The sequence below is a fragment of the Halichoerus grypus genome, chromosome 7 (genome assembly GCF_964656455.1).
Source record: "Halichoerus grypus chromosome 7, mHalGry1.hap1.1, whole genome shotgun sequence".
Classification (NCBI taxonomy): domain Eukaryota; kingdom Metazoa; phylum Chordata; class Mammalia; order Carnivora; family Phocidae; genus Halichoerus; species Halichoerus grypus.
In genome coordinates, this window is record NC_135718.1 from 141987790 (window position 1) to 142013775 (window position 25986).

General features: G+C 36.1%; 1 protein-coding gene and 1 pseudogene across 2 annotated transcripts in view; one reads left to right on the plus strand and one right to left on the minus strand.

Moving 5' to 3' along the window:
* GPATCH2 (G-patch domain containing 2) overlaps nt 1-25986 on the minus strand; it is a 173115-nt gene that overhangs the window by 55767 nt on the left and 91362 nt on the right. For both annotated transcript variants that reach the window (XM_036096168.2, XM_036096167.2), the window contains exon 6: nt 11464-11531. In XM_036096168.2, the coding sequence (XP_035952061.1) occupies nt 11464-11531 (68 nt within the window). The remainder of the gene's footprint in view (nt 1-11463; nt 11532-25986) is intronic.
* On the plus strand, nt 6076-6970 carry LOC118538298 (high mobility group protein B1-like 1; annotated as a pseudogene).

Here is a 25986-nt window from a genome sequence, read left to right on the forward strand (position 1 = left end):
AAAAACACTGGAGTGGTGCATATGAAAATACTCTGGAAAGTACAATATACTATCCAAATAAAACATTTGGATTATCATCATCATCATCATCATCATCATCCTAAAATGTTTTACACCTAGTTTAATAATTTTTCTGTATTTTACATAAGTACCTTATAAAAATGTCTTACATAAAAGACTGTTCTTATCCTTATTCCAGAGATAAAAATTAAGATACTTGTAAGCTAAAACGACTTCCCAAGGGAATCACAGTAAATCAGAGGAGGAATTGATCCAGTATATTTTATTTATCTCAATCTGAAGTTAAAGCCACTTTTACTTTTATAAAGCAATAGATGTTAAATTTCAAAGTATGAAAGTATTCCCAATGAACTAACCTTTAATCCAGGCAAATCTTGCTTTAAGCAAACTCGATATTTATACAAAAGATAAAATAAAGTATAAATATTAGCTTTATAAAGGAATTCATCATAGGATTACAGGTAGTTACCCACTTGCATTTAAAATAAGTTTTGATTTACATATAATGCCTCAGGTAAATGTCCTATACTTTAAAATGAAATAAAAGCAAATATAAATATCATTTCAAAAATCAATTAATAGGGCGCCTGGCTGGCTCAGTGTGTTAAGCGTCTGTCTTCGGTTCAGGTCATGATCCTGGGGTCCTGGGATCGAACCCTGCATGGGGCTCCCTGCTCCTTGGGGAGCCTGCTTCTCTCTCTGCCTCTGCCTCTCTCTCTCTCTGTCTCTCATGAATAAATAAAATCTTTAAAAAAAATCAATTAATATATCATATTTACTCAATTTAAAAACAGGTATCTCATAAGTGATTGGAAAAAAAGGAAAAATTCTGGAACCATTTAGGGTTAGTACAGAAAGGCTGGTAGAGTGAATAGAAATTTACTGCAAAAATGAAGCTTTCAGTATTTAAAAAAAAATGTAGTCATATGTTAATTTTATTTTCTGCATTTTCATATTTGTATTTTCAGAAAGTCAACAGAATAATTAAACGTGAATTTCAAAACTTAACATGTTATTTCTTCTCAGAAATTCTTCTCTGTCTCTGCTTTAGTTGGATTGAGGTTCTTGTCACTTTTTGTGTACCTTTCTGCAGTTGATGAATATTTCATTTATCTGGGCTAAATATTTTCTATTCAAAGAGACCTAACATATATTAACAACTGGACTATCTATACAATATATATACAATTATATACGATTATACAAAATATAAATATGCGACTATTACATGTTAGGTATTATTTTATTAACAATCACACTTTCATAATTAAGACACTCTGCAAGGCTTCTCAATATCTGCGCAGAGCACATCTTATTTTACCTTTAAAACTGAGATTCCATATTCTGAGGTGTGCAGCAAAGTTGGCTGTTCACCAAATTTCTATAAGTAAGTCTTTTTTATAATTGAAGTTATTGTCAAATATAATTTTTATAGAAACTATCCAAACTTTTATTGTTTTTAAAGATTTTATTTATTTATTTGAGAGAGAGAGAGAAAGGATAAGCACGGGGAGTGGCAGAGGGAGAAGCAGATTCCCTGCCACGCAGGGAGCCTGACATGGGGCTCGATCCTAGGATCCTGGTATCATGACCTGAGCTGAAGGCAGACGCTTAACCGACTGAGCCACCCAGGTGCCCCAATCCAAACTTTTATTAACCAACTTCTACGACTCTCATAAACTGAGCTGAAAACTTTCTGTGATGTATGCTTTTCCACATTGAGTGCCCTGCTGGGCGTTCCTTCTATTAACTCTGAAAACATCCTTTTTCACTTCCCAGCTCAGCAGCCCTGCTTCTTTCGATTGGTCATTTCTAGGCTGCCCTACCCTAAACCTGGCTGACCACACAACCATATAACCACATGGTTTCAAAACTGAAATTCCTAAACATTGTTGTGTTGGAGCCTGTAAAATATTTTTCCCTTACTCATTAGAATCTGTTTTTAAGCCTGAAATTCTATGAAGTAAAATTATTTTAAGTACTGCTGTATCAGATTGTTTTCGAGGTGACCTTCTAAAGCAAAACACATATTAACTTAGAAGAATCACAGTTAATTGAATGAAAGCAGTACTTGTTGCTTACTTCCAATTAGGAGTTGCTGAATATTTGGTAATTTAATGACTATTTCTAGCCATTCTTTCGGATAAGTTATCACAGCTTTGAGGTAAACTGCAGTAGGGATGACAGGACGATTAGTCTGTGCTTTCCCCGTGCTTTTGTGCAAGTTATCAGGAAGGGGGTGTGTCTTTCCCTCACTAGCCAGTAGGGAACTGGATAACCTTGACCCCAGAGCCTATGATTTGATGAGTAAGGCATTGTGCGGCATGTTGTAAGAAACTTAAAGAAGAACAAGATGAAGTCTCCAACCATGGCAAACTCATGGTCCATACTAGAGTAAATGAAGCACGTATATAGTAACTATACTCTAGAGAATAATGTGATAAATACTATAATCAAGTAGAAATAAAAACGTCAAGGGAGAATACAGAAGGTGCAGAAGATGGCTGGTGGCACTTGTGTGGGAAATACCAAGGATTCCTTACAGGCTGCACTGCCTCCTTGACAGCCCTGGAAACGCCTACACTTCCAGACTTCCGGTAATGTACGTAAACTAAACTGCAATTTGTTTAAACCATTATTTGTGGAACATTCTGTTACTTTTTCCCGCAACGATTCCATACAACACTGGTCTTCAACCATTTTTGTGTACACGTTGTCTGATGCAGTTAAGAAAATACCCTCCCTCACATATTTTAGGTAGAAATCTAAAATTTTTCACCATAAATTTAAATATTTGCAAAAGATTAGTTTTCTCTCAATTGTATATATTAATATTTTAGAAGAAAACCATTCCACCACTCTTAAATATACACATTGGAAACCAAGTATCATCACCGATTTGATATCCACCATCAATACATTTGAAAACAAAACAAAACAAAACACCATGAAAACCACTTCTTTAAAAGTTGAAAATTTACCTGGCTTATTTTTGTCCTTGAACTTCATGAATTTTTAATATCACTGTCACATAGAAGTTTATTCTAATGTAATATATTTTTATGCTCGAAAGCCTTTTATCAGTAACCTTGCCATACTCCTCTGCAACAATAATGTGTGTCTTATCTATCTATCTATCTATCTAATTTTCTTAAATTTCTGTGACTATAAAACTAGAGTTAATAAATTATTTTGATAAATTTATTGGTCAGTCAACACTGATAACTACTGTTAGTTGATAAGTTATTTAAGATCTGAAAAAGTTATCATTAGTATTTAATTAATGAAACTAGCATAAATATATTTTGATAGTCCTAAACATAAAATAATACAATTTTATTAGGAATGGCATCATAAAAAATCTTTTCCCCCAAACTAGTTCATGTAGCCATTGATGAATATTACCCTTTAGCATCAATTCTATTCATACTTTTTATTTTTATCGATTTGAGTGCTCAGAAACCTTGTTCACATAAATTGGTGAGTGGGAATAAAAAGAATTTGGTTAGAGCAGTCATTTGATTATTGAACTCCTTCAGAGATTTATGCCAAAAATCACACAATGATTTTTAGATTAAGCAGTATTTTTAATAATCTACCAGCTGCTAAAAACAAAGACTTAGAAACTATCTACCTAATTTGCAAAAGGCTTTGTGATTTGGTTGACAGATTAGAGTCAATCTGTCAACATCAATATCAGCACAATATTTGGAATGTCCCTCTGTTTGGAATCCAAAAGGATTTTACACTGTGAAGCAATGTACCAAAGTAAGAGTAGGACTGGAGGGGTGGGGGAGGAGGGGGGAGTGTCTTTTTTTTCCAAAGTGGAAGAGAGGCAATTGTGAAAAATAAGAATCAGCAAAATAACCAGGGCTAATGATTTCAGAAAAGAAGGAGGTATATATTTATGCAAAGGAATCTGGAAATTGACTTCCTTAAAACTCTTGGTGACCAGGATTGCCTTGGAAATTATTTGCATATCCTGAGGGTATGAATACCTCGTTTTTTCTATTATGAGACACCGAATGTGGCAGCAAGAGTCAGTTTTATGTATCTGACTTTATAATAGGGAGCAGGTTGAATGAAAGTATGGACTTAATTATCTGGACAAGAAAGTTGGGGAAACTAAACTATGTCTGCACTTACCTCGAAAACTATATAACTTTCTCCTGTTAAAGGAAATGTTAGGAAAATTTCAGATATTGGGTTTCCTCCCCAAGACAATGAAAGAGACAAACTGAAGCAAAATGTGTCAGTTTTAAACTGACTGAGAAAGTGGCTAGTACCCAGAAAGGTACTAACTCAACTGGGACTGGGTGTGTGTGTATGTGTGTGTAGTGCAAATAACTGTGTACTTATTTGTTAGCGTAAAATAAAATTCCCATAAAGCTGTATCCTATGGTGTCTCCCCAAAAGAAACTTGTAGAAGGTCTACAAGGCACCTTCTTCATTTCCTCTACCCGGGTAAGGGGCAGGCCTAAAGAAAGGGATGAAAATACAGATTTGCTAAAACAGGTACGTTCAGCCTACAGCTTACAATTCAAGTTTAAGGAAAGACTCGCAATTAGGGAACCGCAGGTGGGAAAATCAGGTTTGGAACTCCTATGTGGAAGCAGACATGGACGCTAGACTGAATGGGGCTATGACTACCATGACTAGGGCTCTGGTCTAGATCTCCCTCAGAGTGCCTCTCTGTAGGATTTCTCTGACAAACAGGGTGAACCCGCTTACTAGAGGTTTCTTAAAGACAGGTACCTGCCCTCTGGAGGTCATTGTTTCACATGGCCTCAAGGCAGAAGCCTTTAAGCTAAAAGCTAAGTAAGGATATAGGAAGAACATCAAGGCCAGTAGCATTTCCACGCAAGGAATTGCAACCATAAACACAACTGAAATCTATTACATTTTTGAAGGAACCCTAATGCCTAAACAAACAACTTGGCCACCTGTGACTTTAGTCTGTGACTTTAAACTCCTGCTGATGTTCACTAACCAGGAAGGGGCTGCTAGGAATGAAGATGGTGACAGAGGAGGCTACTGAACTCCCTCTTTCCATGGACACACCGATTGCACAGCTACACGTGGAACAATTTCCTCTGAGAGAAATCCAGAAACTAGTTGAGTGACTCCTACATGTTGGGCAGATGAGAAGAAACCCACATTGAAGTAGGTAGGAAAGGCTGAGACACATTCTCACCATAAATCCCACCCTTGGCACTAGGCCATATACTCGGGGGGAACCCCAAATTCCCAACTTCTCCCCGAGGAGCAAAGGGTTTGGAACACATACCTAGTGTCCCAACTTTTAGGACTCCCACCCTCGGATGGGGCCCCAAAACATCTAGCTCTGAGTGCCAATGGGGCTGGTGTCCATGAGACCTATAGGACTATAGCAAGCAAAGAGGAAGTTCTTAATGGGCATGTGAACACTTACCACAACAAAAGCAGTTCTAAGAGGGAAGTTTACAGTGATAAAATCCTATATTAGGATATTAGGGGAAAAAAAAGATCTCAAATAAATAACTTTACACCTTAAGGAACTATAAATAGGAAAACAAAAACAAAAACAAAAACTAAGCCCAAAGCTAGCAGAAAGAATTAGAGTGGAAATAAATGAAATAGAGAAAAAAGATAATAGAACTGGATGAGTGAAACTAAAAGCTAGATTTTGTAAAGATAGAACAGACAAAGCTTTAGCTAGACTAAGAAAAAACAGAGAAAACTCAAATAAATAAAATCAGAAATGAAAAGAAGACATTACAACTGGTAACACAGAAATACTAAGGATCATAAGAAACTACTGTGAACAATGACATGCCAACATATTAGATACTATAGAAATGGATAAATTCCTAGAAATACAGAAGTCTACCAATTTCAAACAATAATTAGAAAATCTGAACAGACTAATTTCTAGTAAGGAAACTGAAGCAGTAATCACAAAACCTCCCAACAAAGAAAAGCCCAGGACCATATGACTTTACTGGTGAATTCTACCAAACATTGAAAGAAGAACTAATAGACAGCCATTGTAGTACACTGAGCTCCACAAAGACAGCTCTGGGGCAAGTGAGAGCCAGACAGGCCCTGGATGACTTTGTGCCTCATTGAAGAAAAATAAGTAAACATGGGCAAAGAAGGTCCCAAGAAGCTGAGGGGCAAAATTCCATCATATGCATCCCTTGTGCAAACTTTCCAGGAGAAGCACAAGAAGAAGCATCCAGATACTTCAGTTAACTTCTCAGAGTTTTCTAATAAGTGTTCAGAGAGGTAGAAGACCATGTCTTTCAAAATGGAAAAAAAAAAAAAAAAATTGGGGCACTTGGGTGGCCCAGTCAGTTAATCATCCAACTCTTGGTTTCGCCTCAGGTCATGATCTCACTGTCAGGAGACTGAGCCCCATGTCAGGCTCTGCACTCAGTGCAGAGTCTGCTTGAAATTCTTTCCCTCCTCCTCTGCTCCTCCCCCAACTTGCATGCGCTCTTTCTCTAAAATAAATAAAATCTTAAAAAAGAAAAAAATTGAAGACATGGCAAAGGTGGAAAAGGCCCATGTTGAAAGAAAAACGAAAACTTATATCCCTCCTTAAGGGGAAACCAAAAGAAGTTCATCCAATGCACCCAAGAGGACTCTTGTGGCCTTTTTCTTGTTTTGTTCTGAGTATCACCCCCAAATCAGCATCCCAGCCTATCCATTGGTGATGTTGCAAAGAAACGGGGACAGAAGTGGAATAACTCTGCAGTAGATGACAAGCAGCTTTATGAAGAGAAGGCTGGAGACAAGTACAAAAAGGAGACTGCTGCCTACGGGAGACAGCAGCTATGGGAGAGCCTGCTGAGGCAAAAAACGGAGTCATCAAGGCTGAAAAATAAACAAAAAAGAAGAAGAGGAAGATGAGGAAGATGAGGAAGATGAAGAGGAGGAAGATGATGAAGAAGAGGATGATGAATAAGTTGGTTCTAGCACAGGTTTGTTTTTTTCTTGTCTATAAAGCACTTAACCCCCTTTATATGCAACTCATTCCCTTTTAAAGAAAAAAAACTGAAATGTAAGGCTGTGTAAGTTATGGTTTTAAACTGTACAGTGTCTTTTTTTGTATGGTTAACATACTACCACATGTGTCTTTAGATAGTCTTTCCTGGTGGTATTTTCAATACCCACTAACCTTGCCTGGTACAGTATGGGGGTTGTAAACTGGCACGGAAATTTACAGCAGCTTCTTGTTGGTGCACAACACAAATTTATATATAGGAATGGTACTGTTCTCATTTTCCCTTGTCTCTGAGGCAGCTAATACAAAATAACTGTTCTGTTAACTCAATACCACTCTGTAGCTGCAGAAAAAAAAGAAAAAGAAAAAAAAACTGTATTTTTTGTTTTGTTGACATTCTAATGCCTCTAAGCAAATACAATTTTTAAGTTGAAAATAAATAAAAAAGAATTAATACAATATCCTTCTCAAATCTTCCAAAAAATAAAAAAGGAGGGAATACTTCCACACTGCATCATTGTGAGATCAGCATTATATTCTGATACCAAAGCCAGCAGATAAGGACACTACAAGAAAATTATAGGCCAATATCCTGATGAATATAGATGCAAAAATCTTCAACAAAATATTAACAAACCAAAATCATTAAAAGGATAACACATAATGATCGAGTGGAATTTATTCCAGGAATGCAAGGATGATTTAACATCTGCAAATCAATAAATGTGACATACCAAATAACAAAAAGAAGGATAAAAATCATATGATCATCTCAATGGATGCAGAAAAAGCATCTGACAAAATTTAACATCCTTTCATGATAAAAACTCTGAACAAACTGGTTATAGAAGGAAGGTACCCCAGCAGAGCAAAGGCCATATATATGACAAGCCCACAGCTAGCGTCATACTCAATGGTGAGAAACTGAAAGCTTTTCCTCTAAGATCAGGAACAAGACAAGGATGCCCCCTCTCAACACTTCAATTCAACTTCGTTTTGGAAGTCCTATCCTAAACAATTAGTCAAGGAAAAAAAAAAAGACACCCAAATCAGAAAGGAAAAAGTAAAATTATATCTGCTTGCAAATGACTTGATATATAAATAGAAAACTCTAAAAACTTTATCACAAAAAAGCTGTTAGAACTAATAAACAAAATCAGCAAAGTTGCAGAATACAAAATCAAGACACATACATCAGTTGTTTCTACAAAAAAACTATTAGAAAGAGAAATTATGAAAACAATCCCATACACAACAGAATCAAAAATAATAAAATACTTAGGGGGCGCCTGGGTGGCTCAGTCATTAAGCGTCTGCCTTCAGCTCAGGTCATGATCCCCAGGGTCCTGGGATCGAGCCCCACATCGGGCTCCCTGCTCGGCAGGAAGCCTGCTTCTCCCTCTCCCACTCCCCCTGCTTGTGTTCCCTCTCTGTCAAATAAATAAATAAAATCTTTTAAAAAATAATAAAATACTTAGAAATAAATTCAGTGAAGGAGGTAAAAGATCTGTACACTGAAAACTATAAAATATTAATGAAAGAAATGGAAGAAGACACAAGTAAATAGATCTTTTATGTTCATGGACCGGAAAAATTAATATTGCTAACATGTCCATACTACCCAAAGGAATCCACAGATTCAATGTAATCATTATAAAAATTCCAATGGCAGTTTTCACATAAAGAAAAACAATCCTAAAATTTGTATGGAGCCACAAAGACCCCAAATAACCAAAGCGGTCTTAATAAGGAATAAAGCTAGAGGCATTACACTTCCTGGTTCAAACTATATTACAAAGCCATCGTCATCAAAACAGTATGTAACTGGCTAAAAACAGACACAAAAGTCAATGGAACAGAATAGAGAGCCCAGAAATAAACCCATGCATATATAGTCAGTTAATTTTGACAAAGGAGTCAAGAATATACACTGGGGAAGGATAGTTTGTTCAGTAAATGGTTTGGGAAAACTGAACAGCCAACCTGCGAAAGAATGAAAATGGAGCCCTATTGTATGTCATACCCAAATATCAACTTAAAATGGATCAAAGAGTTGAACAAAGATCTGAAATCCTAAGACTCCTAGAAGAAAACAGGAAGTAATAAGCTCCTTGAAATTGATCCTGGCAATGATCTTTTTGGATCTGACACCAAAGCAAAGACAACAAAAGCAAAAATAAACAAGTGGGACTACATCTAACTAAAGTTTCTGCACAGGAAAGGAAACCATTGACAAGATAAAAAGGCAACCTATGGAATGGAAGAAAATATTTGCAAACCACATATCTGATAAGGGGTTAATATCCAAAATATATAGGATACTTGTATAACTCAATAGCAAAAGTAGGCAAAGGGCCTGAATAGATATTTTCCCAAATATTTTTACCATTTTCCCAAATACTTGCAGGAGCAAAATCCCAGGCTATAGGGGACAGTGAAGTAGAGGTCATATTCAGGAAAGAGAGGCAGACCAGAGAGCTGGACCATCATCTATGCGGGAGAGATAACGGTAAGGTGGAAAGGTAATGAGCCAGAGAGTGGAGAGTGTCTAATAATATGCTGACAAGGCTTCTTCATTGTCAAGAGGCAATACTGGTGGTTTATAAGTAGGGAGTAAAAGAATCGGAACGGAACTTAAGTAGTAGAAGTAAGTAGTATGTACTCAAATAGTGAGAAAACAGAGACAAAGGGCATCTGGGTGGCTCAGTTGGTTAAGTGTCTGCCTTTGGCTCGGGTCATGATCCCGGGGTCCTGGGATCAAGTCTCCCATCGGGCTCCCCCTGCTCAGCGGGGATCCTGCTTCTCCCTCTCCCTCTGCCTGCCACTCCCCCTGCTTGTGCTCTCTCTCTCTGTCAGATAAATAAAAATCTTTATAAAAAAAGAAAACGGAGGCAGAAAGATTCCCTAGGATCCTATAGTAATATAAAAGATAAAAGAGCTTATTTAAAATAATGAGGCGGGAAGTGGAAAAGATGGGGCGAGCATGAGATACTGAAGAGACTGGACTGGACTGGCAGCATGTAGGGTGTGAGGTAGTAAGGTGACTCCATTTTAGTCATGACTGTGGACAGAATGGTACTCAAACACATTAGGGTAACTAAGGAAACTCTAAAAATAGTGACATCTGAGTTCCAACTGCAGAGAATCTTATTTAAGTGATTAAGAACCACTGGGGAGATTGGTGAGGAAGGGACATTAGGAGAATACCATGAAGGTCATACCTGCTAATTTGAGAAGTAATACTCAGTTGACAGTATCCAATTTGTCCCATTTTAAATTCATACTTTCATGTTTTCAATCACCCAATAACTATTCACTGCCCACAGGGCACTGTTAGGACAGGACTACAATAGTGATAAAGAGATCTGTCTGCCCTCAGTGCATTTACAATCATTACCAAATACAATTTTTGGTTTGAAAACAGCTCTACATCTACTTGCTAGAGTTCTTGATTCATATCACAGCCAAAAATTAAGGAAATATACAAGTCTTTTGGTTGCCAATCTGAGTTAATAACTCTTTCTTCTTTCTGTTTGAGAGACAATAGAGAAAAGGTCTTATAGGATAATAAAAATGAATGAAATAAACTATTAAAAGGGAAGATTATGATATTGTAATCTATAAAATAAGTACTACAGAAACGAATAATCTGTATAAATACTATTTTATATTATATACATTATATTTATATTAATAATCGATGTAAAATAAGCTATTGAAGAACAATAATTTATTTTACATTGGCTAAGGAATGGATTTAAAAGCTAGGCTCTAATGGATCCTAACAGGACTGCTTGCCAGAAAAAATTCATTCAATCATTAATTCATGTCTTTCCACATTTTACGGCCTTTTTCAAGTTCAACCACCTTCACAGGAGACATGGTATTGACCCAAAATATATAACGTTTTCAAGTTCTTCCAATAAAGATATACGTAGAAATAGAACTAGCACCTAGAAATTCACCCAATAATTCACCAAAGTTAAAGCTCAAGTGCTTAAGTTTTAGAATTATTTAATAAATTAGACTCTCCTTTCTACTGTTAAATGAAAATACATTCTGGTCCCTTCACAGCTCATGCTGGGCAGAAGCAGGGAGCAGAGAAGTACTGAGTTAAACAGTCACTTCCTCTGCACTTTAGTGCTTTCGAAAGAGTGGGGAGGAAGGGAGAGAGGAGGGATGAGTAGGAGGAGAGCTCGATGCTACTTAATGTAATGAAAATGTAGAAATTCACATTCGATCACAAATAAAAGAATGACTGTATTCAAAAACCTTTATTTACATTTCTGCCACGGGTTGAAAGGATTCCTGCATAACTGTCAATGGCATAAGGTATTTACTCTTTCTTAAGAAAGGTGCAAAATTAAACTACCTTTATTAGCAATAGCTCTCAATTTCCCACAAGAAAGACGCAGACTACCCCAGTGAGACCCTAAAAATCAGGGCGTACTCACTCATGGTGATGAGAGTCTGGGGAAAAGTGAACCATCCTCTTGTTACTGACAGGACCAGGGGTGCTCACCTGAAAGGAGAGTTGAGACAAAAAATGTCACAGATGAGTTTCCAAAAGAAAAACAACAGCCCTGAACAATAGGGACATTTCCATTTGAGGGCTTCCGATCTAAAATGGAGAATAAAATGTTAATTCTCAAAAGCTAAACAACATTGCATGGACCAAAAGGGTCATTTCCTTTCTGGTAAGAACGGCCTCTTGTTTTGGCTCAGTGTAGTTCCTCTGAGAGAATTTTTAGACTATTTTAAAAGTACCTTTATAATAAAATGTTTCTTAAGAACCAGACCACTGACTCTTGTTTCCAAATATTGCTCAACTGTGCACATATTTAATCATATGTGAAAAAAGGAGGCTCACTTAATTAGTGTCGAGCAAGCGATATTTCCAAAAACCAATTAACTAAAGTTAATTCCTAAATATAAATAACATGTTTTATAGCGCACACTTCTTCAATGCATCCAAAAACCGAAGTCAAGGAAGGAGACACGAGTCCTTTTCTTATAAAGTCAGAATAATCTGTGTATTTACACAGAACAAAATGTAATTTCACCTAAAAGAACAATGTTTTCTTTCTCTATTCCTAAATGAAATGAAAAATCTGCTAAAGAACTGAAGGTTCAATTTTTTTTTCATAATAGAAGCTATTCTCGTTAAAAAAAACTCACAACTTTTATTTTATGGAGGGTTCTCAAAAGGGAACGTGAGCAGCACCATGCAAGAAAGAATCTACAATCACAGTCAACAAGACATATCTTACGACAAAAGGTCCTAAGTTATGCTCTGCCATAATAATAATAATAATAATAATAATAATAATAATAATAAAGCCCCTCCACAATTATAAAAGTGCCACTTAAAGTATACAATCAGAAAAAAGCCCAATGAGGCAGAAAAATGCCTCTGAAAAAAACCCAACATTTGCAAAAAATGATTTATTCCTTTATCACTTGGGTCACAAGGATACCAGCACACACTCTGAAATTCCAAGAAATGCAAATATTGCAAATGTGCGCAGATGATGACATCAAGAACCCGACGGCTGGAGCACCACAGGTAAACATGTGGCTCAACTCCAGGACTACATCCTGCATTCATCTCAAAATGAGGTTTTCATGCTATTCCAGTGGGCATCCCAGGAATACAGTAATCCATTTTCTACACTGTGGCTCTGAGAAAAGCCGACTGTGCCTATGTCATGCTTTGTTAGAGGTTCATGATCACATTATCTCGGGGTGGACCTGACACTTTTATTCAGTTTACAGTATGTTCTATGTACAGGCAACTTATTTCCTTTGCCAGGACTGCTGACAACCTTTTCCACACTATATTAATCTTGTTTACTGACTTTATCTTGGTACAAATATCAGAAAACTGAACTTTTTATCTCAGAGAAAGAATAAACAACGTGTTGACAGAAGCAGAAGCTATTTTCAGGGCTAAAATTGCTTGTTTACCTGAAGCTATACTTATGGAAAAATGTTTAAGTCTTGCTCTGGCTTGAAATACATAATCTGAAATTTAATAAATGAAGAAATTTCACATACACCCATGTGATAAATTGCCTGATGAAAACAATGCAACTGAATACAATAAAACAGAATTTCTAACTAATTTATCCCACAATACAAATGTAAGCTTTCAATCTAGTCAGAAATAATCATACTGTGTATTTCTCAGAAATCATGTATGTATACATGATAAGCTCAATTCAATTGCTGTAAATAATGCACAAAAGATTTACAGGATCAAAGGAAGATATTTAAATGACTTTACATTTTTACATAATATGTGGCCTTTTTTTTAAAAAAAATAGGGGTGAATACCCTTTACTGTTATTTCAAGTCAATTTTTGTTTTACTTTTGAAGATATGCCAATAGCCATAATTTAGGATTATTTTTAAACGAAATTATGCAACGCTGAGGTCCACACACGATGATCTCAGGGTTCATGTCACTGGTCTGCCTCAGGAGTAAAATGTTTTTACTCTGGGAACCTTTTGTGACTTTGTGACTAGACACCCTATACTGAAAATCTGAGAATAAGATCTTAATACAGAAATCAGTCCATGGAAAGCAGTACTATACTCAAGGTCCAGTGTATTTTAAATATGGAAGCATGGATTATTAGTAGGTAATTCAAAGTATTATAAAATACCAAGAAACATTGTTATAAAATTCTTTCTAAAAATTTATAATTTAGGGTGAGATAATCCTCTTTATAAAAATAAATGAAGCAGTTTTTTAAACATCACATCCAAGTAATAATTTCTAGTAAACAAGTACGGTGATTATTTTATTTCCCAAAAAATATGGCTTCCAGTTACTCCAGAAACGTCTAAGAAAGAACACATTTAAAAACATCATCTCTTTAAAATATCCAATAAAATATTCACAGAGTAAAGTTTATTTGTTAGAAAAAGCAGACTGTAGTCCACAAGATTAGATAGGGAACAGGTATTCTGTTCTTCATGAGAAACAGTATCTCCACAATCCAGCTCTCGTTATTTGTTAATAAGACTCTGGAGACTTTTATGTAATTAGCCAATATTTACTGATGACAATCTTAGACATCACACTATCTGCCTAGAATTCTTACAATTCATTTTTAAATGTTATTACATCAATAGTGACTACAGTCCTAAATAAAATAGGTATATTTCTTCTCATTACCTATGTTTATTCCTCCAATCAGGAAGTTAAAAAAAAAAAAAGAGATATCCCAGCCCAGAAAGGAATGGGTGGCCTCTAGATAATAAAGGATTTGCCAACTTCTGGCCTTTGTGGATTGTGAAACAAACTGTAAAGCTAAAAGATCACATGGGTCTTAGTTTTTGCTATTGTTGTTTACAATCAAGTGATCAACCTCAGAAAATAGGAATATCATAGTGACAGAAGAAAAGTAAGTAACCGTTGTACAAGAGAGTGCCACTGTCCAGGCGCCTGGGTGGCTCAGTCGTTAAGCGTCTGCCTTCGGCTCAGGTCATGGTCCCAGGGTCCTGGGATCGAGCCCCGCATCGGGCTCCCTGCTCTGCGAAGCCTGCTTCTCCCTCTCCCACTCCCCCTGCTTGTGTTCCCTCTCTCTCTGTGTCTCTCTCTGTCAAATAAATAAATAAAATCTTTAAAACAAAACAAAACAAAACAAAAAAGTGCCACTGTCAAAATTCAGAAGGTCAGTAGGTAAGAATATATGGGACATTTAGCTAAATGACATCAGTGACAAAATATCTATTCTCTCCATTTCATTAGATATATTAAGACAATTTCTTATTCTTTCTGTCACTGATTTATTGACACCAATTTCATAACTTTCCTCAAAAGATAAACAGAACACTTGGTTATACATCTCATTGTCATTTTGTTGTCATCAAACCCATCCCATTCTTCTACAATTACATACTTGAAAAAATTACTTCCCAAATCAGGGAAACGTATTTGAGACACAAAGGATTAATGAAAAGCTTGTTCAATACGGATGATATCCTACTCATATTTTCAAGGATTAAGGTTCCTTCTGTAAATGAAGGAAGTGTTATGGCCCCCACATAAATACAAGAAGCCGTTACTCTTTCTTCTCTCCCTCTGATCCAGTCATTCTCCTTCAACTTTGATCTTATATACAATTACATTTTATTTGCTTTCCAAATGCTATTCTGCTTCAGTACCCACACTGACAAATACTTAGGGTGGCAGGCTGCCATTCGAAAGAAGGCCTTTCAATTTTGTGAGGACTGGTCAACCAAATCTGCCCAGCCTCCAGGCTATAAGGAGACCTTGCATGAGCCTTCCTGCCACTGTGTCAAGACCCAAAAGTTTTCTGCTTCTCTAAGGACCAGTATTAATTTGACTCAACTTCTCGGAAGAAAGAAAGAAGCCCTCAAAGTTTAGCAGGCTCTGTATGAAGGCCCCCCTGGTACATTCAACAAATGCGTCAGTCAAATATACGTGACAGATACTAAGGAAAACAACTGAACAAAACCAGGCTTAAAAATAGGACTTGAAACCCTGGGGGTAGAAGTGAGGGGAGGAGGGCAAAGAGATGGAAGGGAATTTATTATAGTTGCTCGTTACACATTTATCTTCATTAAAAATCAATCATAAGAAAATAATATCCTGAAAGATTTGTAGTAACTAATTTTAATTAATAGCTGTTAAAACAGATGTAAAAAATGTTCATCTTTTAACCCCTTACAGAAAAATACACACAAAGATTCTCCAAAAGTATTTCAAATGAGTTTTATATCAGTGTTCTAAAAAGTTCTGTTACGAGATAGGTGGAGAACGAGTAAAATATTTCATTGTGTCACCTATTCGCATATATAATATTACAGAATGGTCACAACTCACAAAAGGCACAATCTATTTGGGGATGGAAAACATCCAAGAAGATAACACTAGAATTACTTTTAAAACAATGTACAAAAAAATAAAAATTACTTTAGAATGATTTTTAAAGCAATATACAAAAATGATAACTCAGGGAGCATAAATGGGTATCGTTTATAAGATTAAAGGGAAACAAAGTAGTTATCTGATTTAAGAAGAATGGGCGGGGATGAGAAGGGAGTTGTATGCAATTCTCTCTCCCTGCTCCAATCCATCTTACCAACTTGCCAAATTCAACTTTCTAAATCGCTGCTTTTCAGATGTCAGTTTTCTCATTCCAGAGCCATCCATAGCTCTATGCTGAAAGTAAAATTAGAGCTAATGAGAAATGCATTCAAAGCCCTTCTCTAATCCAATCCTTACTTTCCAGGGTGATCCTTCTGCTCAGGTAGTAACCGACTACTCTCCATGTTCGAAACCCAAAACCGCTCTACTTGATTCAATTCAACAAATATTTACCTACTATGTATGTAAAATTAGCCTTATATTTACTATATAATAAGTGGTGTAGAGTTCCCATTCTGTTGGGTGACTATTATACTGTCACAATGAGTAATCTTTTGGATGTCATGATAAAGTCCTGAGTTTAAGGAACCCCTTTCATTCCAAGATGTTTTTTTTTTTTTAAAGAATAATAATAAAAAAAAATCAGCAAGTAATCCATATGCTAATTCATATTTTACCTTCATGTGTCTAGATTCCTATTAAAGTAAAATGTGTATTTATACAGCAGACTAGCAAAAATCCTCTTTACTGGCTACAAGAAACTAAAAAGTAGTAGGTACAAGCAGACGCCTGATGTGTGCTTGGGAATGTGTTGGATAGGAGGGAGAGGTCACTGTAAATCTTTAGCCTCTTATTAGGATCTATGTGTCATCTACTATTCATAGCCTTCATGTTAGCTAAATTATATTGTAGTGGATATAACACAGTGTATGAATCTGATGATTTTACCTGGTTGTCAAGGGATTGTTCCATTATATTTTTAGCTATTTTTAATCCTTCTCAGAAGGATGTAAACATGAATAAATAAAGTGTGATAATGACCACCATGATACATCAAAGAGTTAATATAATTGGTAGAAATATTATTGCTATTATTCATGATAATGACTCGCCTAAACTTTATAGCTCTTGCCTGCTTGTAAGGGGTTTTCACAGGCAAGGGGGATAGAGTGAGTAAGCATCATTATTCTCAAATACCAGATGAGGGCACATGCCCCAGATCATAAAGACTAAACAGAGCTAGATCTGAACTTCAATTGTCCTATTCACAACCTACTACTTCTTCCCCTAAGGGACTACACAAAGGAGACAATACACCAAAACAAGTGTTTTCTGTATTTGGGGATTTGCTGCAAGAGATGCTTGCGTGAATCCAGAATATACTACTCTTGGAAAACCTTCAGCCTAGAATTAGACATCCAAGGATGATACTCTGGTTCTCACTTGTAACTTAGGGTAAGCCATGGGGCTATTTTAGATATAGGCAAGGATGAACACACTGGCCCAAACAAGGCTGTTAGCAAGTGTTATGGATTGATTAACGGGAATAAGAAATAGCTCTACTACCAGGCATTACAGCAAAGTAGTAAAAAATTCAAAACTGTGCTAGAGAGGGGTAAACATTCCATGATGAGAATACGTGAAGGAAGTTGGAAAATTAGAGAACGTGGACTATTTTTTTTTTTCTTCAGAAGCAGGTACCAATGTAAATGTGAGATTACACCTTCAAACCAGAAAGACTTTATAAATTAGTATCAAAAAATCACAGGAAATAAAGCTTGCCTTTCAATTGCAGATTAGCCTTCCTAGCAGGAATCCATCTGTGTCAGGGGGAAGATGCTAACCTTGCGGCTGCCAGAATCAACCAGAAGAGGTGAATGAAGACAGATTTTGGGTAATCGGGAGTAAGCTTGGCACATGTTCAAGTAACACAGCACATACATTTCTCTAAAAGATAATCGTCAAAATGCGAGTTATACTAAACTGATGCAGGTTTAGAAATATGTACGGGTACATACATGTATATATATGACAACACTGGCAATTGTTACGTTTTTAATCTAAAACTAAACAATGTAATTATTTTAAATCCTTAAACAGTTTCTTTCCCTAGTTAAAATAAGTCAGCATTAATAATTAAGAATTTAGAATGATTGGCCTATTAGAACAATAATACTTCTAATTATTAAGTGCATAAATTCTCATTTCTGATATAGACAAATAATGAATGATCTAAACGCTTTAATAGAAAAGATCAATCACTACACAATTAAAAAACAAATACAGCAACAACTTTTTTCATACTGCTCCATGATAATCATTTTTTTTTGAGTAAGAAACTAAAAATTAACCAGCTCGGAATGATGGCAAATAGTGATTAAAAAAGGAGTTTCACTTTGCCGTCCAGTTTAGGAGCAAGCTGTGAGTGGCCCCTGCTGGCTGCCCACAGCTTCCTAAATCACTCACTTACGATGCTTGCAATGTTACGGGCTTCGGAAAAATAAGGATATGCCCACATATATTCATACAAAATCCAGTGTACATAAAGACCTGCCTTTTGTAAAAGCAAATGCCAAATAATAAACAAAATGTGCATAAGCTGGTGTAAAACAACTTTATAATTTCATCCCAATTCAACATACTTAGATTATACTCAGTATCTATACATCTTCTAAAATTTTAATTTCTATGCCATGATTGTATGTAGATTATCATATTCAATTCATATCGAGCAATCATATCTACATTTAAAAATAAATATTTTCTTGAGAGTCACTACACACACCTGCATACACACACAAACTTTTTCTCAAAATTAAGTGTATATTTAGTTTTGGTTCCTGACTTTGCAGGGAAATACAAAGAAAGAATGAATAAAAAATTCTTTAAAGAACTAGATTTAAAAAAAGGCATTAACACACTTTATATAATGGTTTATGAAGATATTGTCCTGGAAATGCAGTAAAGCAAAGCAATTTTAAAGATTTCTGTATTACTGCACCTATGTTTGAGTAGAAGTATTTTATATTCAAAACTTAAAATTACAATCAAGAAGTTGAACCTTACTAGTATCAAGTAATGTTAATTCAGTAATCATAATAGAAAAGAAAAAAAAGTGTTTCCAATTTTGCTCAGTAGCTTTCTATTAATAAAAATCTCCTGTGCAGGACAGAATTTATGATTTTTTTTTATTTATCTATTTAAACATACAATTATATATGATTCACTTCATACTCCACCCAATCTATCCATTTAAAATATACCCCATTAAAAATTATTATCAAATATGCCTAATGATGTCAAAAGGTGACTACATTTATTTTAAAAAAGTTATTGTTCTCACATGTGACAATATTTCAGTGTATTTCAACCCTCATTTCAAAATTCAGTCCCATTATCTTGCCTGCTCAAAATTGTTCACAGGGTTAGCTAGCTGACATATAAGATAACCCTCCATCTCACTAGACACCACTGGGATATGACACACTGACCCACAGTAAGCTCTTATTATTAGCCTGAAATATATAGCATGTAATGTAGCTCCTGCCAGGGAATTTGTTTATAAAAATCCTTTTATCTGTCTGGACATTCAAAATGCTTTTAAAAGTAATGTTCAACTATTTAAAGGAATTTCAGACAATAAATAAAAATTCAAATGGGTGCTTTGAAGTCTCCCCTCTTGTCTCTCACTATTCTGCAGAAGTTTTTTTTAAAAAAAGGAGTCACATATACAGAAAATAGAAGCTAGAAAGCGTTGTCTCTTTGGAGCTTAGCTTATACAGAGTCTATTATATGAAGGATAGAACTTAAAAAAAAAAAGGAGACTCAATAGTTCTCATTCCTAATGAGCATTACAACATACTGAAAAGCTTGGTACATGTGAAATTAATTTTTTTTGTAGTTAGAGGAGGTCAGGGGGTAACAACAGCAGTAAAGATAATTATGATATTCAGCAAACACAATTGATAACATAAAAAATTAAGATGGTTTTTTGGATGAAAATTTTATCACATATATTAAAAAATTTACTTTAAGAATATAAGCAGACTAGGAAAATATTTAAGTGCTTAGTTATAAATTACTTAAACGATACTTAAAACACATGATTAACATTTCAGTAGTTAAAATTATTCTTTTTCTGTATTAATTATTTGATAATTTATAACAATATTAATAGTTGTGCATATGCCTTTTTGAATTGCATATTATTTTCTTCTTTTTCAAAATGTCTTTTTTAAAAACTAGTCGATTTCTTTCCACCTTAAGTTGACCGTGATGTTGTATGCAATCTTAATTTACATTAAGAGAAAAAAAATTACAGCTGGTTTTGATGTTTAAAAGATTGTTTCTAAGAATCTCAAGGATACATTGATAGTAATTTATAAGAAAAATGCTGATAGTCTCCACATTTTAAAACTGATTATCTTAATATGGTTTATATTTAGCAAATAAAACACTTAAGATACTATATTCTATAAGCTATTCTCCTGAAGCAAACATACAGGCAAACACTCAATCTTCCGTAATGTATTTCAAGACTGGATTATTATACTGTAAATTGCACTAAAATCTTTCTATAACTTAAAAAAAAAAAAAAGCACATAACAGTAACTTGAGAGGAAAAGAGACAGCAAGTATAAACATATGCAAACTAACTCTTAAGGTATAAATTATGCAAGCTATTCCTTAAGGTATAAATGAGTGAATGAGTTAATTAAAAAGAAATCAAATATTAGTTAATCAATAACTGTATAATCTTAGTATAGTACACACTATCCTTCTTCTTGATTTGCAACACAAATCCCAAATAATAACTTTAACTTTTAATATCTTTTGGCCAACATATATTTCAAGCAATAAATCGCACAGTAAAACTCTCCATATTTTGGGGAGGCTTATCAGTAGAATTTGCTTGAAATGGAAAGAAGTTAATATCTAGCTTAACTCTGGTTGCACAACACAATCAATCAGCCAGTCAGCAGTGGTTATGTGAAGTAAGTTCTGGCCAATAAGAAGTACATGCAATCACTGGTGGAGCTTTTAAGGAAAATTTTTTCAGTGGGATTTACTTAGTGGGCATGAGCCTTGTGCCCTTCTTTGTACTTTAGGTTGCCTGGGATGTAGGCAACAACATCCATTTTTTTGAGTAGGAGTTAAAGACCACAAGAATCAAAGGTTTCCATCCTGCCATCCTTTATCTGGATAATGTAGCCATCAAATACCTTCCCATAACATGAGGGAAAAAACAAAACAAAACCCCTTCTTGTTCAAACTTCCATTATTTGAGCATCTTGTTACATGCACCAAGCTCAATCCCTAATGAATTATAATAATGATGATGCCATGGTAGCCATTAAATTCTACCTTTCTTCTTAAAAAACCAAAAACACGCCATTAAGTGGGTCAGGAATCCACTGAAAGAGAAGAGATACTGAACATCTAATTTATATGCCCAGCACAGTGCTAGGTGCTATAGAATATTCTAAAGAACTGCATAATATAAACCCTGCTGGGGCGCCTGAGTGGCTCAGTCGGTTAAGCGTCTGCCTTTGGCTCAGGTCATGATCCCAGGGTCCTGGGATTGAGCCCTGTATCAGGCTCCCCTCTAAGCGGGGAGTCTACTTCTCCCTCTCTCTCTCTGCCTTCACCCTGCTCGTGCTCTTTCTCTCTCAAGTAAATAAATAAAATCTTAAAAAAAAAAACCCTGCTAGCTAATAGGTTGCAAACTTAAAAAACATGAAGTCAATGCAGATTAAACAACTGCTAAACTGTGTGTATTGAGTTCATAACTGCAACAGCAGTTCACAAAAGAGAGATCATTAAGGCCCAACTTAGCAAATGTGATTTGGGGAGGAGTTGGGGCTTATGCTGAGTGCTAGAGACGGGTAGGGTTTAAGCTGAAGGAAGGAGGGCAATTACATGCTAAACACAGATACGCAGTATGGATCATAAGGGTGTATAGTTTGGAAACAAACAAAAAAATAAGCCTGACTAGAAATCTGCTAGAAAAAAAAAAAAGTTGGATAAGTAATAAAGTTTCAGAAATCCAGGAATATGGTTCATTCCGTAAAATCATCTATGTGCAAGGCTTCCAAACTTATGCTAGGTTATCCACCTAGTTGATCCTGTCCAACTCCAGTAGGAAGAGAGAGCCCAAAATAAAAATGAATAAAACAAACGAAAAAGGAAGTAATAATTTCATATTTTAAATCACTGTATTTTCAGCTTCACTAAATCCCTATCTCTTGTTGCTTTTGGGTTTCTGTATCAAGAGCCTGGGAGATGCAAATACAGTTTCCTGTAACTACTTACAGCATGAAGAGGGACCCTTTCTGCCCATGATGGCGGGGCTGTGGCGCTTCCCGCCCACCCCCCTCCTGTGGACCACGAAAGGAGAGTTGAAGCTGAAGTAGGGGGAGTAAGTTAGAAACCCATGTTCTAACTGCTCCCACTTTTCTGGGGCAAGGTGAGGTATAAGACCAGAGAACTGTGGGGAACTGAGGAAAGTCTGCTTCCTGAGGCACAGCTGATGAGGAGGCAAGTCTCTAAGAGAGGCCACATTTGAGTTGGCACCCTGCCCAACCTGGCACAGGAGGAAAAAATGCCGTATCTGTGGAAGGAGGGGGCTAGAGAGATAGCCTGAGAATGCTACTGGTCCCCCCAGCCTGGGTGACCCAGGAATATCTGTAACCCAGTGGGGGGAATCAAAGAAGCACAGGGACTTGTAGATCAGGGGCAAATGACTGGAATCCATGGGATTCAGTCATGGGTACCAGCATGATACCTCAAAAGACTAAACAGAACCAGATTCATGTGAGTGAATGAGACACTGGGGTTCAGACTAGACTAGCCAGCTAGAGATCAGCAAGGACCAAAAAATAGTGAAGAGACAATAAGATGGTGCAAGAATCTAAGGTAGTCTCCTCCATAACCTCCATGGCACCTAAGCTCCCCACTGCCATCTTGGAGAGAAGTAGATAGGAAGGGAAGAACTGCAAGACCAAGCATTTGTTAGAAAAAGGGTAAGCTGCCCAAAATAATACCCTATACTGAGATACAATAATTGGCAAATCCATATCACTTTCCACAACCCCTGCTCCCCACTCCATGCTCTCCTTTCCCTCATGGTCCCTTCACCTCGTAGTAATAAGTGAAACCTCATGAGAAATATCAAATGTCCTAAATAAAGAAGCTACATTTTCTTTTGTCCAGCTATTAAGTTTTTGCCCCACTACACTTACAAACTGACATCAGTCCTTTAAATATATTCATAAATAGAATTATCCTTACATTAGAATACATGAAAATTGTTCTATGTGATACACAAGTAAGCAATAAAGCATAAATGCATTACTAGTTTAAGCTTTTTCTCTGTTTTACGGCAAAATTCCACATAATGTGTATCATATTTTTCAATCTGCGGGTTATAAAATCAATTGTGACAAAAACATACTTTTGTGATAAGATTAGAAAACAAAGCAATATGGATTCTTAGCAGTAATTCTTGCTGTCCAATGCAGTGATCACAATGGGATACGTAATCCACCAGGTTTAACAAAATGAACTAGAATTTATGGATTTCATCCACTGTTTTCTTCTTCTCCAGTATAAAGTGGTTCTTAGGAGGAAAGCAGTATAGTGATTAAAAATGTGGGCTATGAATCTGGAAGAATCCAAATCCTGATTCTTCCACATTTCAGCTCTAAGATTGCCTCAACTCCCGCATCTATAAAATGGGGATGGAAACAGTATCTTTTTTATACAGTCATTATGAGAATTAAAGGAGACAATCTGAAAAGCACATAGATCAGTGTCTGCCTATTATTATTGGTACTACTTGACTTTGAGACAAGTGCAAGATACAACTGTAATAATAAGATGACACAAATCAGTATTACAGTAGATAGAAGCACTGAGTAAGGAGCTTTTACGGGGCGGGAGGGAGCTGGAAATGAGGGGGTGTGCCTGCAGAGCAACGGTGCAATGGGAGAGGTTCATTATTGGGCCTATCATCACTCTTTTCAGTGAATTACTTGAAACACTCTTGGTTAGGGTTGATAAAAATCAGATGGGCAACTGTTTTTCATGAGCATATTAGAAATGCAGATACATGTTTACTATATAAAACACACGCATTACAAAGAAGAGTTACTTTACACATTAAGTTACAATGACAGGGTAGCCAGTCTAAGTCACAAGACTTCATTCAGTAATTTCCACAAAGACATTATTCGTGACTCCACAGGCTGGTGCTTTTCTGATGCTTTTCAATTAGTGGAAAGGTCATGGGTTTAAATAAAATAGAGTTAAGTATCTTATCTATAATAATGGTCTCTAAATTGAATGTTTTACAGCTGATTTGCTGTTCTTGGCCAATTCTAGGAGCCTGAAAGAAACTTGAACTGGCAGACCATTTGAATACATGCTTTCGAAGTAATAAAGGGAACTCATCTCCTCCTGTATCCAGCTTCAACACACACACACACACACACACACACACACACACACACACACACACACTTTCTTTGATTTTACACAGAAAAACAATGAAAAAACCTTGAAGTCTTCTCTGACCACACACAACAGAAGTAACTTTTCTCCCCACTTTGAATTTGTATATTTCCTTGTATCTTATGTCACATAACAGACTGCCTCATGTTAAAATTGCAAATATATGTCGGTCTCCTCTACAAATCTATGCATTTCTCAAGAGCAGTGACTTTTGTCTAATTTACTGTTGTACCACCAACAGAACCTGGTATGCCGGCCTACACAGAACCATGTATTGAAATCATCAAAAGCACAAACATTGTTCACTACCACTGATTAGCACTTTGTGATAGCATAAGACAACTCAGTATATATTCCAAATAACTCACAAGCAGGTTGAATACTATAGTCTTTAAAAATCTGGAGACGTTGTGTTAGAAACCATGCTGCTATGTGTAGAGCTAAACCCCCTCTAAGAGCAGTTCCACAAAATTAAATAATGCAAAAGATAAATCCTGGTAGGAAGTATGTAGAGAATAAATGGAGTAAATGAATATAATTTACTAAGTGCTTTGCATAAAGAATAGTCCGCAATTTTTAAAATACAGAAAATGAAAGAGATGCAATTACTCTTTAATGAACACCTCAAACAATTTCACATAAGTTGGTCAAATGTAACAAGGAAAAAAGACTGAGAAATAAGAAAAAAAGTTGGCGAATTACCTTTCCAGAGTAGCACACTATTAAGAGAATTCACAGACAGAAAGAAGCCTGTCGAATACTAGCCTATGCTGAGAAAATGGTAGACTACTACATGCTCTTAAAATCCATTCTAGAAGGAGTTATCCATAAAGCAATGGTAGCATCTCAGCATCAATATAATTAAGAGACTAGATAATGACCAACTATTCTAGGATCGTCCCACAGGTATTAACTCTGAGCCCCATGGCCACTAAGCCACACCATGGAATCAGAAACAATGAGATCGTCCGGCACGGTCGGTTTGTGAAACACTGACATGATGTCACTACAAACCAGCTCTGTGGGACTGGGTGTGCAGAATGCCAAGCAGCACACTCCACTGGACCATGAACAAGTCCAAGTGCAGAGATAACTGTTTTAGTCTTCCCTTTTGTCCTTTGTGATGAGCCCAGTATGTACTAAGTAAATAGCATCCATTATTATTGATTTTAACAAACACTGATGGAGCACTTTCTGGGCAGCACAGACTCTTAGAAGCTGCACGCATTTCCACTATCACTCCTGCTCGCAACTCTGCAAGATTTTAATTATTATCTCAATCTCGCACATGAGGCTCAGAGAGATTAAAACCACCCACTTGAGGCCACCTACTTAACAAGTAGTGGAGACAGTATTTGAGTCCAGAAATGTCTGGTTCATTTACTCGACAAGAAAATACTGAGCCTTGACTACGTGTCCTGGGAAAAAGAAGAGGAAGGGACACACCAGAGAACAAGACTGACCAGGACCCTGCATTTATGGGATTTGCATTTGAGTCTAGGGAGACACAATGAAATAAAAACAAACAAATATACAAGAATACTATAGACTGTGGTCAATTCTA